General features: G+C 39.2%; 1 protein-coding gene across 2 annotated transcripts in view; it reads right to left on the bottom strand.

Annotated features, from left to right (window-relative positions):
- The window catches only part of meis2b (Meis homeobox 2b), a 52,152-nt gene extending 33,114 nt beyond the window's left edge, over positions 1-19,038 (bottom strand). Inside the window, exons 1-7 of one of the 2 annotated variants that reach the window (XM_077587273.1) lie at positions 18,637-19,038; positions 18,218-18,450; positions 17,920-18,061; positions 17,725-17,775; positions 17,486-17,536; positions 14,877-15,023; positions 522-636 (exon numbers count right to left, since the gene is read on the bottom strand). In XM_077587273.1, the coding sequence (XP_077443399.1) occupies positions 522-636; positions 14,877-15,023; positions 17,486-17,536; positions 17,725-17,775; positions 17,920-18,061; positions 18,218-18,450; positions 18,637-18,648 (751 nt within the window). In that variant the 5' untranslated portion in view covers positions 18,649-19,038. The remainder of the gene's footprint in view (positions 1-521; positions 637-14,876; positions 15,024-17,485; positions 17,537-17,724; positions 17,776-17,919; positions 18,062-18,217; positions 18,451-18,636) is intronic. The other variant, XM_077587272.1, reaches the window with a different exon arrangement.
- Between the last annotated feature and the right edge of the window lie 1,715 nt (positions 19,039-20,753).

The raw sequence follows: 20,753 nt of genomic DNA, 5'->3' as shown, positions 1-20,753 counted from the left end.
TCGTAATCTAAGTTCATTTAAGTGAAATTTGTGTTTATGTTGTTACGAGCGCGTTGCCATCCAAAAAGTGACTATTTCTCGATCCCCTCCATTGTCACATTTTTAGTATTGAACACCATAACACTAGATAGTTATATGTTACTCTGTTAGTAGAGGATGAACCAATAAAAATGTTTTTCCAGTGTAATATTCTGTTTTTTGGTGTTTTTTTCAGAGCGGGAACAAATTAATTTGTATTTAGTTAATTTCTATGAGAACAGTTGATTTGAGATACCAGGAAATCGATATACAAGCTCGGTCCGTAATGCATTAAGATCGTATCTCAAGGCATTACTCTGTTTAATTAAAGTTCAGGACTGAAATTGATGGATATTACAAATGTTTTCAAAGGAAACATCTTTGTAGGTATGTGTACATAAATTCTCATGGAATATTCCTACTGAACCACCTTCATATCTGCTTATGAAGGGTAACTGTCAATGCAAAGCTTTGATATGGAGGACAGATTTGGGCTCCCTTACCGAGTTCACTGGTGTTGTCTCCACTCTGGGAGACGTGTCCCCCACTGGATGGTCCCGGGGTTCCTACTGAGGGTGTGGAGTGGGCGTCATCCAAGTCTCTCCAGGATGCTGGGTTCTGAGAGGTCACGATAAGGTCCACACACCAGGGAACAGGAGATAAGAAAATAAGAGTAAAGAAGAGAGAGGAGAGAGGAAAACAGATGAGGAAGGTCCAGTAGGTCCAATAATAGGTCCATTATGTAGTTTTACAAAAACAGTTGCAAAGTTAAGTTAGCATTGTTAGGCAAAAACTAAATTAAATAATACAAAACAAAAATGTTACCATTCTGCTGGCAGTGGATATTAAATCAAAACTGTCCAAAATAGTCAAATTCAAAGGATAGCTGGCTAACACTGCAGCACACAAGCCTGATTCTGTAAGCAGATTTAAGGAAGAACCCTGTATTTATTGGACCCCTCGGTCAGGACCCAGACAGCTATATGCCCAAGCCCAAGAGCACAGTTCCCTCTTCAGCCTCTTTGCGTCAGCTGTTTGCCTGATGGTGATCAGATGAAGAGCTCAGCAGATGACAACAAGAAGCACGGGAACAAAAGCACAGTGTAAAGGAGGCCTCTCAATGATGGCCTTTCTTTTCTAAGCTATCCAAATAATTACAACTCCTCTCTGAATGCAGTTACTCAAAGGAACACCATGTGTTTTGACATTCATCAATCTAACGAAGGCTTAATTTCCTCACTTCCTATCTATTAAAAGGCAATCCAAAAAACAGGAACAGGAAGAAGAAACTATTAAAAACAGCTCTGGCCTAAATCTGCAAGATACGGAATGACATTATTGTTACCATCAAGCAGTGGACCTCAAACTAAGCCAAAGAGTACGGTTTGGAGAAAGCAGGTCTCTAATGTCACAAAAAAAATTGTTCTTCCAGAATAAATCAAACAACAACATCATAGGCGGCCCGGTGTGCGAGCGGTTACCGCGTAAGCCTCACAGTTCTGATATCGAGGGTTCAATCCCAGATCCGGACCTTCCTGTGTCGAGTTTTCACTTTCTCCCTGGGCGTGCGTGGGGTTTCTCCAGGTACTCCGGTCTCCTCCCACATCCCAAAAACATGCAGGGATGCAGGTTAGGCTGGTGGAACACTCTAAATGGTCCTAGGTACGAATGAAAGTGTGATAAATTGTGCCCTGCGATTGGCTTACCACCAATTCAGGCTGTACCCTACCTAGTCCATAGTTGGTTAAGATAGACACCACTGCCCCCTGCGAGCCTTGTGAGGATAAGCAGTACAGAACATGAATGAATGACCAATGCCTTCACATGCGTTCCATTACATAGCAAAACCACTTTTTTTGCTGTAACTTCTAATGTTACACCTTAAATTTTTCAACTTGTAGTGGCCTGAAAGTTAATGTTCAAGTTTTACTTACGTGATCCTAATTGAACATCTTTATTTGTACTAATGAATGAACATGAGATACAGGGTGAGCAAACACGAGTGACGTTTATTCAACTGAACATCGTCCCCAAACTTCATTGGTCCCCAGCCTGCACGGAATGTTCAAGAGAACGTGAGTCTATTTGTATTTGTCATTTACAGATGTCTTTGCTGCTCTCTCTCTCTCTCTCTCTCTCTCTCTCTCTCTCTCTCTCTCTCTCTCTCTCTCTCTCTCTCTCTCTCTCTCTCTCTCTCTCTCTCTCTCTCTCATTCTCCCTCCCCCCCCCCCCTCTCTCTCTCTCTCTCTCTCTCTCTCTCTGTCTCTCTCTCGCTCTCTCTCTTGTGCTCTCTCTCTCTTGTCTCTCTCTCTCTCTCTCCTCTCTCTCTCTCTCTCTCATCTCTCTCTCTCTCTCTCTCTCTCTCCTCTCTCTCTCTCTCTCTCTCTCTCTCTCTGTGGTGTCTCAGTTGGCAGCATTCAGCATTGGGTTCTAAAACAACCCTCTAGATTCCACATGGCTCTTCTCATTTTAACATGAATGAAGCATGTCTCTGAAGAAGTGATTGATTGGCTAACATAGACCAAGATGTCAGAGTAAGCCAATCAGAGACAATTTGACAGAGTAGGGTGTGTCACACACAAAAACTTTTTAAACAAAAGTACACTGCAAAGGTAAGTGCGGATCACACCGAGAGTGGAGGCTTTTCAGATTGGAAATGCAAACATGACTGGGACTGCCTACCGCAGTCAACAATAAGCACCATGCGGGGAACAAAAATTTATATATACAGACGCTCCCCTACTTACGAACATTCAACTTACGAACAACGGTACATACGAACATGTCTGCAAATTGCGTTTAAGTCCAAAAATGTTCGCAAGTCCAATTTTGTATTTCGCGTCTTTTTCGGAGTAGTACTTCTTTCCGCCGCTAATACCGACGCCTGGCGCTGTGAGAGCTCAGCTCACCCAGCATCTACCTTCTTCGTTGCAATGCGGAAGTGCGTGAATGTATCTCCAGTGTGCAAAGAACCTTTTTCATTTGTATCATTAAATATCTCATGCATCCAATATTGAATATGGTTGGTAAAAAGCTAAAGGCTTCTATTGAGGGAGTTGCAAGGAAGAGGCAAGCCATTTCATTTGAAACGAGTGGCAATAATAACGAAGCTTGATGCGCGTGAGAGTGGTGAGCGTTGCACGGGCATACAACTTGAATCGTTCGACTGTCAGTACCATTTATAAACAGAAAGATCGAGCAGCAGGACCCAAATATTGAACGTTGCACAAAGTTTGCAAATCAATTGAATGATGCCATACAGTGCTACTGCATCATTTATGATGAAAAAAAGAAGAAAACTGTGCAATCGTCATTAGGTCGCTTCTTTTGGCCAGTTTCTAATACATAAATCTATCTCTCTCTACAGTACTGTACATATTCTCTCCATTTTATTAATTTTTTTTTTTTCAGTACAAACCAATGCGTGTTACTTATACAAGCCTTAAACATACAAATGCACTTATATAAACCTTCAATATACTTATATAGGCCTTAAACATAAATTATAATACAAAATATAGCACTAAATCAACTTACAAACAAATTCAACTTATGAACAATCGCTCGGAACCAATTGCGTTCGTAAGTTGAGGAGTGTCTGTACTGATATTTTTAAAGTAAAGTGAAGAGAAATATTTATTATAATCACATATTCTTTCATTGCTTTAAAATAATGTGTATCTATATGTAGGTTCTTAGCTATCTTTTGGTTTGGAGACAGAACGTCTGTGGAATTTACGCTTTTACATGACTAATTCAGTTACCCAAGCATGAGGGCCCAATAGGAGACGGAATTGTTGCTCTGTTCCTGGCTATTGTGATGAGCAAGGGGAGTTCACACTTCTTGTTCTCAACTCATCTCCTTGGACCAGGCCATGACCTGAGTTACACCCAATTGTTCATTTGCATATAGTCTTAAAAGTGAGAGCAGGGCCCTCTCTGAGACCTGGAAGACACTGAAGGGTGGAAGGAGAAGAGGCCCAGACTGGTCTGTATTTGTCTAAATCTTCTGTCAATGTGTGTATTAATTTGTGTTATTGTTCTATGTTCTGTTTTCACTTCATCAGCGCTACCTAGCATGTTTTTGGAATGTGGGAAGAAACCGGAGTACCCGAAGGAAACCCATGCAGGCCCGGGGAGAACATGCAAACTCCACACAGATGGACATGACCTGGATTCAAACCCAGGGCCCCAGTGACCCAAAATGTAATGCTTTTTTAATGATTTAATGATTTTGTGTTAATTTTGGATGACCAACTGATTCGATCAGATATCTGTTCATAAAGCTGGAGATTCGAACGTGTTGACTGGGTACACGACCCTACTTCAGTTTTACTTCCAATAGCAAAGTGAGAAAGGGCACAGTATGTTTTTGTCAAGTTTTAGTGATATATAGTGGTGCCGGTGTTTTGACAAGTTGGGCTCCCTCATCGAAGTAAGCTCCAAAGCGCTACTGAGCATTCGCATTGGAAAAGTGCGCACTCAAAAAGTGTTATCAGGATATATTTCTGCTTTATAACTCATTATTATGTCAATTTAGAATGTGTGAGATTGTTCATTTGATTTAAAAAAAGATATAAACTGGGCGGACCGGTGGAGCGAGTGGTTAGCGCGTCGGCCTCCAGGTCATGTCCATCTGTGTGGAGTTTGCATGTTCTCCCCGGGCCTGCGTGGGTTTCCTCCGGATACTCCGGTTTCCTCCCACATTCTAAAAACATGCACGGTAGGCTGATTAGACACTCTAATGCCCAGCAATCGGCTGGCCACCAATTCAGGGTGTCCCCCGCCTCTGGCCCGGAGACAGCTGGGATTGGCTCCAGCACCCCCCGCAACCCTAATGACCTAAATTGCTCATGTATTTACTGCCAGTGAATAATATTCTTAAAGTTTATTTACGTATTTTTGTACGTTTCCACCACTAACTTCCACAAGCAATTACGTTTTTACGAAACAATTTAAATGGAAAATTAACGACAATCTGAGATAAGGGCTGCGCTTGAATTAGGCTGCTCTCAACAAGGACCTTACTTCGATGAGTTAGACCAGGGGTCGGCAACCCGCGGCTCCAGAGCCTCATGCGGCTCTTTCATCCTTATACTGGGGCTCTGAGTGGCTTGGGAAAATAAATGACTTAAAAAAAGTTGTTAGGTTTGGGTTGTTATTTCATTTTCTCCTCCGTGTGTGTATGTTCGCTTTTTACCATTGTTTGATCCTCCTCACTTGCCCTTCCCCCTCGTTTCCAGCTGCGCGTCATCGACAATTATTTCCGGTCCTGTCTGTTTAAACCTCACGGATTGTTTGTTATTTGTCGGACCGTCTGATTTACGCTACCTTGTTTCCACGCTTCCTCGTTCCTTGTTTCTAAGTCCCCTTGTGTTTTCTCCGTCAGGTTTGACTTTACTATTTGACGCCAAGTCTTATGTTATTTTCTTAGGCTCCAGTTTAAGTTATTAAAGTTTAATTTGAGCACTCATTCCCTTGTCCACTCCCTGCTTCTCTGCACTCGGGTCCGCTCCACATTTCCAAGCAAAGACGTGACATAAGTATTTCATTGAAGTGTATTTTATTTGTGCTAGTAGTAGTTCTTTAATATTTTAGTTCTAACTTGGAAGATTATTGTGATCTTGACATATATTTTAATGTTTTTCGTCGCTCAAAATAAACGTCATACGTACTGGCGAAAGCCAGTCTACCTGCCAAAACGCCGTCCATTTGTCGCGACTCTCAACCCCATCAAGGCCAAATATGGTGAAATGGATGAAAAGAAAAATATCTGAAGAAAATAGAACATTCAATAATGCCAGGGCAGATTCATTTGCATTTTACTTTGAGAGTGGCCAACCAGTAAGCCTAATTCATGGAGAAAAACTGTCTAACAATAAACATTAATAAACAATAATAAGTGTACGGCTGGGGTGAACCCCAAAGCATGAAAAGGAAGTTCTTATTGTTTTATATATTTTTTATTTCCATTTAATAAATGCATACATTAATCCATTCATTTTAGATGTCAAAAAATGTTTACGGCTACCATTCTTTTCTTTTCCGTGAAAACAAGATCGATCATCTCTTTCGGTGTTAAAGGTTGCCGACCCCTCAGTTAGCCCAACTGATCAGAACAATGGCTTGCATTCTGTTGTATTGGTTTTGCAAGCATTTTGGTAACACTATGAAGGAGCTTCAATTTGTCATTAATGTATTGTCTTTCACAAGTTTGGCCTATTGGAACAACGCAGGTAAGATTCTATCATGGTCCGAAAAGTGCGAGACAGGGCAGTTTACTTGTCTGCCGAAGTAATATTGCAGCGATACAGCAATACAAGCAGGAGTGAAATCTTTTTTTTTTAAATACTAGTTATGTTCATTGAAAGGCGGCTTGAGTGGTTAGCACGTCGGCCTCATAGGTCTGGGGTCCTGGGTTCAAATCCAGGTCGGTCGGTCCACGTGTGTGGAGTTTGCGTGTTCTCCCCGGACCTGAGTGGGTTTTTTCATTCCAAAGACAGGCATGGTAGGCTGATTGGACACTCTAAATTGTCCCTAAGAATGAGCGTGAGTGTGAAAGGTTGTCCGTCTGCTTGTGCCCTGAGATCGGCCGGCCACCGATACAGGGTGTCCCCTGCCTCTGGCCCGAAGTCAAAGCGGTACACAAAATCAAGGAATTAATGAATTATGTTCACTGACAAAGGCCAAAACGTTGCACTTTGTGACTGCACTAATACCTAGCACTAAACTAAGGGGCCATGCACATGGCAATGGTAACCGGAGTGAAAACGCTAAAACCTTTCCAGAGAGCACTATCTATCTATTTTGGGGTCTCAAAATGCCAAAAAAAATGAGAACAAGTTTGTGAGAGTAAACTTGTTGTCACCATTTAAACTGTTGACAATGTAAAAGTGAGTTTTGGGTGAAATCTGACTTCCCTGCTCCAGAACAGTAGGTGGTGATAATGCTCCAATATAGTGGGCTGTCTTGGTTCACAATCAAAACAACTTAAAAGTTCCCGTTACCAAAAAGCATATGTATAGCAATTAATTATGACACTGACAGAGATAATTACAGCAAACACCTTGACATACGAGTGCCCCGACATACAAGGAATTTGAGATACCAGTAAAATTCTGAGCAAATGTTTGCCTTAAGATAGGAGACAAATTTTGAGATAGGAGTATACGAGACAGCCAGGTGGCCGAGACGCGAGAGACTGCTTATGATTTCTCGCCGCATCTCCCTCATGCAAAGATATCTACGAGTACTGGGCATTCTTTTCAGGTTTTTGGGGGGTTAGTTGGTGCAGAATTAAAGGAAAAACAATGGGTCCAAAGCAAGCCGGTGCAATGAAGGGTATTGCGAGGAAAACGAGTATGATAACAATCTATATTAAGCACGAAATAATCAAAAAACATGAGTAGTGTACGCGTGACTGAACGGGCTCGCCAATACGTATGGAGTTCGGCTCAAAAGCCGCGGTGGAATACATTAACCTCTTTGCCTTGGTTATTGCACAAGAAGGTTTCAATTTAGTGTAACGTAAGATTAAAACTTTTTTTTAAGTTTGTGTGTATAGGACTCTAAGTTAATTTAAGTTGAATTTAAAGTTTATGTTATGTTACGAGGGCATCCGTCAAGTCTCTCTCTCCACGTTGTACTGAATAATGTCTCATTTTAGTATTAAACATCATAACCACTAGTTATTTGTTATTCTGTTAGTAGATGGTGAATTACAACTAATAAAAATATGTTTTTCCATCGTAATATCCTGTTTTTGGTGTTGTTTATAGAGGGTGGGAACAAATTAATTTGTATTTATTTCATTTCTATGGGAAACGTTGATCGACATACGAACTCGGTCCCGGAACGTTCGTATCATAAAGTATTTTCGCACCTATAGGACGCACTTAAAAGTCTAAAATTTTCTCTAAAATGGTCGATGCGCCCAATCGGTCGGTGCGTCTTGTCTGTGCACTAAATTCAATTTTTGTATGACCCTGATCGCTTGAGTGACTGGTTTTATTTCTTGCCGTCACGCTACTTATTGCGATCAACCCAGCGGACATTCACCCTAAAAATAGCCTCCCCGCGCATTCCAAGCAATACGGTAAATCCATTCAAAACATCCCAGGGGAATGGCAAGGCATTTGACTTCCGTGTGCTTGCAGCGCTTTTAACCCTCAAAAATACTCTCAATACTCAAAGAAACAGCATATTAGAGCTATACAGAGGAAATGCCTGACGTGAATGAAAACACAATGCGGGTGTGAACGGTTGGAAAATGGACTGAAGCCATTGATCGAACACAATTTAACAGCTTTGCTAACAGATTGCTAACGTATTGCTAACGGATGGCCAACATTATAGTTCGGGCAGGCACCGTTGCATGAGTTACGTGACGATTTGGAATGAATTATTGATAGCAATATAACAGCGAGGAGAATCAAAGGCTTGGGAGTGATGCATGTCGCGAGTTAAAATGGATTGTGGATGACTGGGCTCGAGTGTCGGCCAGCACTGTTCGAGCTTTCGCCAAAGCTGCAATCAACTTCCCGGAATACACAACTCTGACTGACAGTGGAGCCTAGCATGTTAAATGCCAAACTCTTTATATAGGAGTGTACCTTTTACCTCAATAAAGCATTATCAAACTTAGTTTTGCCCATGCTGTCTTTTAAAAAACACGCTAGTGCCTAGCCTAACATACGCTAGCAGCTAGCATAACATAGGCTAGCATAACATAGGTACGCTAGCGGCTAGCATAACATAGGTACGCTAGCGGCCAGCATAACATAGGTACGCTAGGGGCTAGCATAACATACGCTAGCCTAGTGTCATGCTAGCGCCTTATCGGACAAAGCGTCCAATGTGTTGACAAAAAACAGAAAATATACCCGCAAATGAGACTTTCGCCCTATCACACGATGCATTTTATAGGTGTGAAAATACGGTATATATATCTCATCTCATTTTCTATGCTGGAGTCAATCTCAGTGTCTCCGGGCCAGAGGCGGGGAACACCCTGAATCGGTGGTCAGCCGATCGCAGGGCACGAGGAGATGGACAACCATGCACACACACATACACATACCTAGGGGCAATTTAGAGTGTCCAATCAGCCTACCATGCATGTTTTTGGAATGTGGGAGGAAACCGGAGTGCCCGGATGAAACCTACACAGGCCCGGGGAGAACATGCAAACTCCAAACAGGTGGGCGTGTCCTGGATTTGAACCCAGGAACCCAGAGCTGTGAGGCTAACATGCTTATTTATTAATGAATAAGAAAATCAATGCTGTGCATTACAGTCCAAGAGATACTCAGAAGAAGAAAAAAGAAACAAGAATATAAAAAAACAAAATAAAGGAGCCATACTGTAATACTTGTACAGAGGAAATACCGATGGCGTCGATGGATGGATGAGGAAACAGCAGAGCAGAAAGATAATCTGCAGGAGACAAGTTTTGTTGGTCTTGCCACTTGGAATGCAGACTACATCGACAAATTGGAGATTTCATGCAATTTTGCTGTACCGTGTGCGCGCAGATTCCCCCGCACAAAACAGCTATGAAAATATGGAATTAAAGTAAAGAAAACATTAGGTTTACTGTGTTTACTCTGAAGTTCGTTGTTGTGCAAACACAACGCAGCCTATGTTTTTGTTGTAATATGCAAATATGTTTTACTTTTTCTTTTTTTTTAGATTTCCGTGATACTAATTGCCATGCAGCAAGTAATTTTTGTATGTATATATATATATATATATATATATATATATATATATATATATATATATATATATAATATATAAATTAACCACTATGGTCGCGGCGGGTGCTGGAGCCTATCCCAGCTGACTTCGGGCCAGAGGCCGTGGCCAGTCGATCGCAGGGCATGAGGAGGCGGACGACCATTCATGCTCACACTCAGTCCAGAGGCTGGAAAATATTAACTTTTGTGTCACAAATATACTTGCCTCGCAAAATAAATATATTTTAATTTAGGCCGCAGAAAATAAATCTTTAAATTTTCGCCGCAGAAAACATTAATAGAAAATTATTGCAATAAATTTCTAAATCCAGTTTTTAATATTTTGCAAATTAACAAAAGAAAATCGGTGTGTAACTCGCTACGTTTCAAGGACATTTATCACATTTGGCTACCTTTATGAGTTCTGACATTGAGGGGGCGCACTGCCTAGAACTTGCTCCGGTGCTCAAAATTCCTCGGTACGCCACTGTAAGGAATTAACGTATTGACTCGCATATAAACCGCATGCACATTTAATCCGCACCCTTAAAATTGCCCGAAAAATTGTTTAATTTTGCAATTTCTCGCATATAAGGCGCCCCCGGATTCTCAATTTTAACCTCCATATTTATGATTTTAATAGCTCCCGTACCTACAAATGTGAAAATGAAAATCATAACACGTGGTATTTCCGAGATACTGTATGAATCAAAAGCACATTATTAGGGTCAATATCATAAGTTAATATGCCTGTCTTTTTAAATGCAAAATATCTAATTATTCAATTTGAAATAATTCTATTTTGATGAGAACCCGATACTTTTTTATGACATAAATTACAATTTTCTTACCAGAATTTTAAGATGTGGTGGCCAAATTGCTTCTAATGTCAAAATATCTAGATTTTTTTCAATGGATCATATTACTGCAATAGTTGTCACTTTCGAACAAGACATAAAAAGAAAAAAATCAAAGCATAATTTGGTTTTATTTATCACAATTATTTTGTTTTATAATCACAAATGTACAATGATTTCCTTTCTGTGCTCCAAAAGTGAGGGTGTTGTTTGCATGTAGACAAATTCAAAAAGGAAGTACGTAAGCATGACCCGGAAATATGCCCATAGCACTATACGTATTGTTCACCAAGTCTCTGGGTGCAATAATAGCATACACATTACGTAGGTATCAAGGTTTATATTTTAACGATCGACTGCAAGACCTTCGATCAGCCTTAACTATTTTGATGTGCTGACATGGTAAAATCTACGGTCAGAGCACGTTTAACCACAGTAAGATGGCGGTGCCTCGAGCGAGCAATAGCAGACACAAGTAAGTGTACTCATGTCTGGCCAGTCTGAGCACGTTTAACTACAGTAAGATGGCCGTGCCCCGAGCGAGCAGTGAGGCGAACGTGAGTTTTCTCACGTTTTATGCAAGATACAGTTTAATCTTTCCTTGAATTAATAATAATAATCATAATAATTGGACATTGGCTTTGTCATCATCATTGACTCGACAAAAGCCTATTTGTCATATACCCAGAAACTGCGTATGACGACATTGGTAGTGCTTCTCCATAAGGTGCGTTTTCCCGGCAAAAGACCGGCAAAATTATAGTCATAGATGTCAAAATACATTTTGTTTAGCGTTTTAGCGAAATAAATGACCGTATATTGCCGCATTGTCTTGCGTCGTGATGTCACGAAGGCGCCATTTTTTTCTCATGATGTCATCGTGTCATCATCGTCAACTTGCAGTTTCGTGCATGTCGTGTTTTTATCCGCATAGAAAACTGTGGGCAACCTTTTGATCGAGCATTGGATGATATGAGAGATGAACTCGCGATCCCAAAAACGTTGGTTATTGTGCAAAAAAAAGTTGCATTTCCATGCACCCGGGGGATATTCTGTGTCTGCGGTCGTCAAAAACAATCGAAGCTGTACTGACAAAACGTTCAATAATATTGGAAGTGGGCAAAATGAACGATGTGTTCGTAAACTGGCACAATAAGACGACGTCTCTTTATTAGACTTTGGCCAAAGGACATCTTTCTAGACGCAAATTGTCTGTGCACAGCGCACACAGCATTTGACCTTGAAAGCAGGGAGAAATGCAAGCAATGTGCGTGCAGGCGTGTTTTTTTGCGCCCATGCATTTGCGAATTTCGCGCACGCTATGGAAAATGGCCGAAGAAAATTATTGGAAATAATTTTGATTCGGGACCAATAATTGATCATTTTTTTAGCATAAACATACTTATATTTACATCGAGGGCGCCCCGGTGGCGCGAGTGGTTAGGGCTTTGGCCTCACAGTGGGAGACCTGGGTTCAAATCCAGGTCGGTCCACCTGTGTTGAGTTTGCATGTTCCCCCTAGGCCTGCGTGGGTTTTCTCCGGGTACTTCGGTTTCCTCCCACATTCCAAAGACATGCATGGTAGGCTGATTGGACACTCTAAATTGCCTATAGGTACGAGTGTGAGCGTGAATGGTTGTTTGTCTCCTTGTGCCCTGCGATTGGCTGGCTGCCAATTCAGGGTGTCCCCGTCCTCTGGCCCGAAGTCTGCTGGGATAGGCTCCAGCACCCCCCGGCCCCCCATCACCGCGACCCTAGTGAGGATAAAGCGGTTCAGAAAATGACAATAAGATATTTACATCGTGAAAGCCCAATTGAAGATATACAGACACTCCTCAACTTACGAACGCAATTGGTTCCGAGCGATTGTTCATAAGTTGAATTTGTTTGTAAGTTGATTTAGTGCTATATTTTGTATTATAATTTATGTTTAAGGCCTATATAAGTATATTGAAGGTTTATATAAGTGCATTTGTATGTTTAAGGCTTGTATAAGTAACACGCATTGGTTTGTACTGAAAAAAAAAACATTTAATAAAATGGAGAGAATATGTACAGTACTGTAGAGAGAGAGATAGATTTATGTATTAGAAACTGGCCAAAAGAAGCGACCTAATGACGATTGCACAGTTTTCTTCTTTTTTTCATCATAAATGATGCAGTAGCACTGTATGGCATCATTCAATTGATTTGCAAACTTTGTGCAACGTTCAATATTTGGGTCCTGCTGCTCGATCTTTCTGTTTATAAATGGTACTGAATGTGCAACGCTCACCACTTTCTGACGCGCATCAAGCTTCGTTATTATTGCCACTCGTTTCAAATGAAATGGCTTGCCTCTTCCTTGCAACTCCCTCAATAGAAGCCTTTAGCTTTTTACCAACCATATTCAATATTGGATGCATGAGATATTTAATGATACAAATGAAAAAGGTTCTTTGCACACTGGAGATACATTCACGCACTTCCGCATTGCAACGAAGAAGGTAGATGCTGGGTGAGCTGAGCTCTCACAGCGCCAGGCGTCGGTATTAGCGGCGGAAAGAAGTACTACTCCGAAAAAGACGCGAAATACAAAATTGGACTTGCGAACATTTTTGGACTTAAACGCAATTTGCAGACATGTTCGTATGTACCGTTGTTCGTAAGTTGAATGTTCGTAAGTAGGGGAGCGTCTGTATTTGTAGCAATATACTGCAATGATTTTCTACCAATTATTTATTGCCTACCAATTAAGAGTGTTCAACTAGCCTACCATGAAAGTTTTGGGGATGTGGGAGGAAAACGGAGTTCCTGGAGAAAATCCCATGCAAGTCCGGGTGGGAAGATGCAAACTCCACACAGAAAGGTCCCAACCCTCACTAACCACTGGGTTGCCAACAATCATTCATATTAAAAATAATAAAAATAAGTAAATAATAACTTCGGCACACTGAAACTACCTTTTTGAGACCCTTTACAGCAGTGATGCCCAACCTTTTTTGCACGGACTTAATGTTCCCATTTTTGCAGAGACACCCAATCAGGTCATGACAGAAAAATACAAAGGAAATATATGAAAACAAATGCATCAAACTGCACACAAAAAAAAAAAATCATATCTGCAACAATCGGAATCATCAACTGGGATTTTAGAATGAACCATGGTTACTTTTAAATCCTTTCCAAGAAGTCTCACTATTCTTACTTCAGGGTTTGATGGTTAAGAAACACTCTTTTACTTTTGTGAACATAAGTGTTATGGAAAATGAATGAATTTGATTTTTTTTTTTAAAGTCGAGCCAAAGAGATGTAGAAATAGTTTCTAGTCAACACAAAATCACACTGGTTTTGAAAACCTCATGTCGAGGCTTCTCAACATGGGGGTGCACCCCTGTTCATATTTTGTACATCTTAAGATTGCCAGGCAGATTTTTATCCCAAGCGAGTATGGGCAGGAGGCGCCATATGCACTGACCTGGTTACCAACCGATTAGAGCCCGCACATAGAAAAACAATCTTTACTGCTCAAAATTGCACATACAGAGAATTGGTGGTTCAATAGACCTCTCCGGCATATTGAGATGTGGGGGGAAACTGAGGTACTGAACTGAATCAACTAATCAACCCCACACAGGCACAGGGAGAAGATGCAGAATCCACAAGGGAATGCTGGAGCACGGCATAGAACCCTTGATCTCAGAACTGTGAGAGGGGCGGGGCTGGAGCCTACCCTAGGTGACTTTCAGGTACGAGTCAGGGGGACCCCCTGAATTGGTGGCCAGGCAATTGCAGGGCACGAGGAGACGGACAACCATTCACGTTTACACTCATACAATTCAGAGTGTTTAACCAGCCTACCATGCATGTCTTTGGAATTTGGGAGGAAACCGGAGTACCCAGGAAGAACATGCAAACTCCACACATGTGGACAGACCTGGATTTGAACCCAGGACCCAGAACTGCGAGGCAGGCGCGCTAACCAATCAACTGCCGGGTCACCCCACAAAATGTGATATGATGTAAAAATCTAAATCCAGTAACAGTATTGCACGAAAGGCCGTATTCTATTAGAATTATTATTTGAGGACCATAGTTTATACTCAAAATACAGACACAGTTTATAACTAAACCAAAATATACTAGAGCAGCTCTTACAAACAAAGTTAATGTCACATTATTCATCCGATTATTACAATACTCTTATAAAGACATAATCAAATTCTGATAAATAACATTTAAGTGATAGTATTGTTCATCCAGGTTCACAATGCCATAAACTTACATGGTCTGCAATGTTGGTAGAAGATCCTGATAGGTCGTCAAAGTCCGATTTACAAACGTCTCGGTCCTCAATGACCAAGTCGATGGGCATTTTGCCTTTCAGGCAGCTGATGTACCGATGGCAGAAGTTATCACACAACTCATGGACCTAAACAATGAAATCCTGTCATTTAAATCCATTAAATAATTTTCCCCCAGGACAAATAAATATATATATATATATATATATATATATATATATATATATATATATATATATATATATATATATATATATATATATATATATATATATATATATATATATATATATACATATATAAAAACTCTCTTTTGACCGCCGTTCATCGGCACAGAATTCTAACAGGGTTGTTTATTTGTTGTTCTTGTTGCTGTTGTTTTTTCTCTGAGTGTGGTTAAAGCAACTTTGTTCTCTATCCAAAATTACTGGGGCAAATGAAATGAAGAGGTGGGCCCTGTTCTCCATCCTTTTCAAGGCAATATGCCTGTAACCAGCCAACCATCGCTACGCTATTGAAAAGTGACGACTTTTATTAAAACGTGGTAGGGGTATAAAAAAATAACAATGACTTGGATCAAATAACAAAATCAAACCTGAAATGGAAGACAATGTGGACACAAGTAACATGAAACATCGAGCATTGCATCGCAACGTGGCAAGAAGCCAAACAAAGCAGACGATCCGACAATGACTCACAAACACACATGGTTTAAATAGGCAGACAAGGGCTGATCACCAATCACGTGCAACTGATTACAAGAGGAAGGTAAGCCAGGAGGGACACAAGAAGTGAAAAGCACACTAACACACACACACACACACACACACACATACACACACACATACACATACACATACACATCAACATACACATACACAGACACATACACACATGCACACATGCACATACACACATACACACATACACACATACACACATACACACATACACACATACACATACACACATACACACATACACACATACACACATACACACATACACACATACACACATACACACATACACACATACACACGTACACGTACACACATACACACGCATCACACGCACGCACACAGACCTCCAAGATAAAACCCTAACAAGACGTGCCATGCACAAGTAGGAATTAATTTTGCATGCTTGTTATTCATTTTCTTGTTATTCATTTTGATACGTTAATCTCAAATTTTAATATCAAATTTGCTCAGAAACTATTCTACTCTTATATCATCCCAATATTGTCACTGGAATACACATTGGGGCACAGTCATGCTCTAACGGATGAACATTTCTTAAAATTAAAAAATAGATGTATTGTTGTTGGATCCATCATTCCTAATGGATTTTATTGTTATTATCATTTATTGATTGATGTAACGACTAGTAAACCTACATAGTTTAAGATTAGTTTTAAATTCATTTAATTTTATTTGAACAAAAGGTAAAAACATTACATTACAAACATATATATATATATATATATATATATATATATATATATATATATATATATATATATACTAGTAAACCTACATAGTTTAAGATTGGTTTTAAATTCATTTAATTTTATTTGAACAAAAGGTAAAAACATTACATTACAAACCTATACATTCATATATATATGAATGTATAGGTTTGTAATGTAATGTTTTTACCTTTTGTTCAAATAAAATTAAATGAATTTAAAACCAATCTTAAACTATGTAGGTTTACTAGTATATATATATATATATATATATATATATATATATATATATATATATATATATATATATATATATATATATATATATATATAGGTTTGTAATGTAATGTTTTTACCTTTTGTTCAAATAAAATTAAATGAATTTAAAACTAATCTTAAACTATGTAATTTTATTTGAACAAAAGGTAAAAACATTACATTACAAACCTATACATTCATATATATATATGAATGTATAGGCTTGTAATGTAATGTTTTTACCTTTTGTTCAAATAAAATTAAATGAATTTAAAACCAATCTTAAACTATGTAGGTTTACTAGTCGTAATGAAGTTACATCAATCAATAAATGATCAATAAAATCCATTAAGAATGATGGATCCAACAATAATACATCTATTTTTTTAATTTTAAGAAATGTTCATCCGTTTGAGCATGACTGTGCCCCAATGTGTATTCCAGTGACAATATTGGGATGATATAAGAGTAGAACAGTTTCTGAGTTTAAGATTGGTTTTAAATTCATTTCATTTTATTTGATTAAAAGATACAAATATTACATTACAAACCTATACATTCATATATATATATATATATATATATATATATATATATATATATATAATATCCCTTAGCAACAATGTACCCTAACAAAATTCTGTTTAAAAAGAGCGTAGGAAGAACTTAAATAACTTCCCACCCCTTTATCTTGACCTCACCATGATGTGTCATTTAAATTCACCCTGAATCCCTGTTCATTTTTAACCAGTTTTAGGTAAATTCTTCAGCAATAGCAGTATCAGACAAATCACGTGAAATCCAAAAGCGATTTAAAAAACTATAATGGTGCCACTAATGGGACTTTAAAATAATACTGACCTTCTCTAATTCGAGAAGATGAAAGCGCAGCACTTGGATGGCTTGGATCATCTAAAAACAACAACAATAAAAATAAACGGAGCCATCAATTATTATGGTGCGCAGAGCCTTCAGGCACTTTATGTGTGCTATAAGTAAAACGATGATTTTAATAACTGCGCCCTAAAGGAATGTGATTGCTCCAGGCTCCAACCATGCGCTTTAGTTTAAAGAAGCAGGGGAATGCATAATGTACTCACCAAGTTGTCCAGTTCTGGGTTTGAAGAAAATAAAGGTTTCTCTGCGCGAATCTGAGAGTAGACAACAAGAAAATGTCAGACAGTTGTCGAATCATGTGACTTATTATACTGCATTGTCTTGGAGAAAAAATAAAAATAACATTGGTAAAATTACATTCATTCAAATGATATTTAAGAGCAACTACAAACTCAAACCTGTTTCGCAAACACCGCTATGTCTTCATTGAAAGAGTCAGAGGAACAAACGTCTCCGCCCGCCACTCCTGGTTCTCTGGGTGTGCACGTCGCCAGCTCGCACTTCTCGAACACGAGAGCAAGAAGCGGGAATAAAGGGTGGCTACAACACAATAAAAATAAATGCCCGTTAAGTGAAGAAGTTGATCAAAATAAAAATCTAAAATATATATATATTTCTATATTTGTTCTATGGCCGCCGGACGTTTATAGTTTATAGTTTCCTTGTAGTGCCACGATGATAATTTTCTTTAAATACCCATAAATCTGGTCCTTGTCTCTTTTCAGCGCGTCGTTGACTGCACCACCCATACTGCCTGGCATAATACTGTGCGGCGCGTGGGCCCCGTAGTGTTGCGCGGGATGCGGAGGTGGCCCGTGGTTCAAGTGGTGGACCTGGGGTAGGGGCCGCGGGGCGTGCGGGTCTCCATACATGGATGTTGGGACTCCAACTCCATCCATGGCACCTCCGTAATGGGCCAACTCATCGTACTTGAGTGAGAGAAATTTAAGATGAGCAGTTTCATCATAAATATGGAATATATACGGTTTTAATACGCGGTGGAATTATTGTTGAAAATCAACAAATATTTTATTTAAAATGACAGTCTATAATTTAAGAAAAAAAAAACAACAACTACTACTTATTAAATCTGGGTGTGCATGTGTGTTACTTACCCTTTGCGCCATCCTAGCACGAAATTGCGTGTTAAGGAAAGCAACGCCTGAGAGTAGTGATGACTTTAAGATCCAACAGTCAGAAAAGTATATTCCTTTTTATACCTAATTAATCCCGTTGGTCAGTGCAATGACAAATAATGAAAAGTGACAAAAGGGTCGAAGGTATCATCATCGGTCCGATAGGAAAAAAACTTTCTTTGGATCCTCGGTGAGGTGATTGATTCGTGAGGATTTGTGATGATTCAGTTCAATGTATTTTTGATTTTTGGTCCGAGCTTCATATGTAAGCCTTGAACGGAAAAAAAACCCTGACTTCTCTGCTGGTCAGCCCTTTACTCATTTGGAGCGGGCGCTCGTGTTCGTGCGGCCCGACACGCTCTCTGAAAGCAGATTGGCTGAGGAGCCTCTTATAAAATGGAAAAACTGCAGAGTATGCTAATGATTGAACTTGGTGAAGGTTCAATTCAGCCAGCCCACGTTTACTATTGGACTAGCTTGGAAAATAATTGCGATTTCTGGTGATAGCTTTCACAATAAAGTAACATACACCACACAGGGTATATAAATATGAAGTCGATCCTTTTACTAGTGGTCGTCTGCTGCATGCTCCAATTTATATATTGCAAGATGATCAATCACAATGCATCTTCCTTCAGTGGATAGGATGCATTTCTACTTAACTGATGATCCCAAAAGGTAGTCCCCATTTGCCGCTGTCTTTATGCATTTTTATGTTCAATTAAATGTAGGAATGATTTGTCTTTAACAGTGCATGGCTATGCTCAAATTACAACGTTATGGGGGAGCTTTCCAATTATAGGCATCAAAATATACTGCCATATTTAGAACTGAGCATTTAATAAATTCATTTTTATTGAAACATCCAAACTTTTTATTATCAACTCAATAGTAGTTAAGCATCAGAACACATTTTAAATAGCGGGATAGGCACATGTGCCCATTTTATATGATTTAAAAAAATAATAATAACAAATATCGGATTTATTTTACCCATTTATTGAATAAGTGTTTTCATTTAAATAGCAATAACCAATTTTGAGTGATAGTTTTCACAATCTTAATGCAAAAGTGTCTTTACCATTGTTTGTCATGAATAAAAATTACCTCATTTGTAACCTGTTTCCTGAACACAAAGAGGGATCTGGGATGTAATATGCCAGGATGTAGTAGCAATTTTGCATGACAAAATAACAGCTAAATGCAGTTATTTATAGTATGTGAATTTGTAAATGTTTCAGAACAATTGCATAGGTTTCTTGTAAAATATATAAAAATATTTTTGATTATTTTAAAGGATAGTTACGGTACCTAATGCAGTTTACTGTTTCAGTTGCTCAAAGGATCACTATTCACCAAGTGAGATAATAAACTAAGTAGTTGATTGAGAAACTGCCCTGCACATCAACATCATAAAAGGTAGATGCCGTGATCAACCACTAGACATATTGGTGCTGTCATGCTTCTTAATTCACATTCACACAAATCATTCATTCTTTTTTTATTTTCTGAAAAGCTTATCCTCACAATGGTCGCGGGGGGTGCCGGAGCCTGTGCCAGCCAACAACGGGCACCAGGAGGGGACACTGTGAATCGGTGGCCAGCCAATCGCAGGACACACAGAGACGGACAACCATTCACGTTCACACTCAATTGAGAATATTCAACCAGCCTACCAAGCATGTTTTTGGGATGTGGGCGGAAATTGGAGAACCGGGGAAAACCCACACAAGTGAGGACCCACGCCCTCAAAACTGTGATGGTGACGAATATGACAATGACAATACGAAATTCCACTCATTGGTTGAGGTACTGTCGTTTGTCATGAAAAAAAAACGGTAGTTAACATGTCACCATTGATCACTAAAAAAAAAATTCTTTACGAGTTAATCTCAGAGTTTATGTTAGTACTTTTTTGCTGCACAAATCTTCTGCTTTAGAATATTAACCCTCTCGTGTCATACATATATCAAGCGTGCATGATCGATCACGCTGCATCTTTAAAACGCTGTAAAAAAATAATAAAATAAAATAAAATTAATAAAAAATAAATAAATAAAAAATAAAAAAATAAATAAAAAATAAATAAACTATTC

The sequence above is a fragment of the Stigmatopora argus genome, chromosome 19, assembly GCF_051989625.1.
Source record: "Stigmatopora argus isolate UIUO_Sarg chromosome 19, RoL_Sarg_1.0, whole genome shotgun sequence".
NCBI lineage: Eukaryota > Metazoa > Chordata > Actinopteri > Syngnathiformes > Syngnathidae > Stigmatopora > Stigmatopora argus.
Note: the sequence above shows the minus strand (reverse complement) of the source record. Positions and strands in the feature narration are given on the sequence as shown.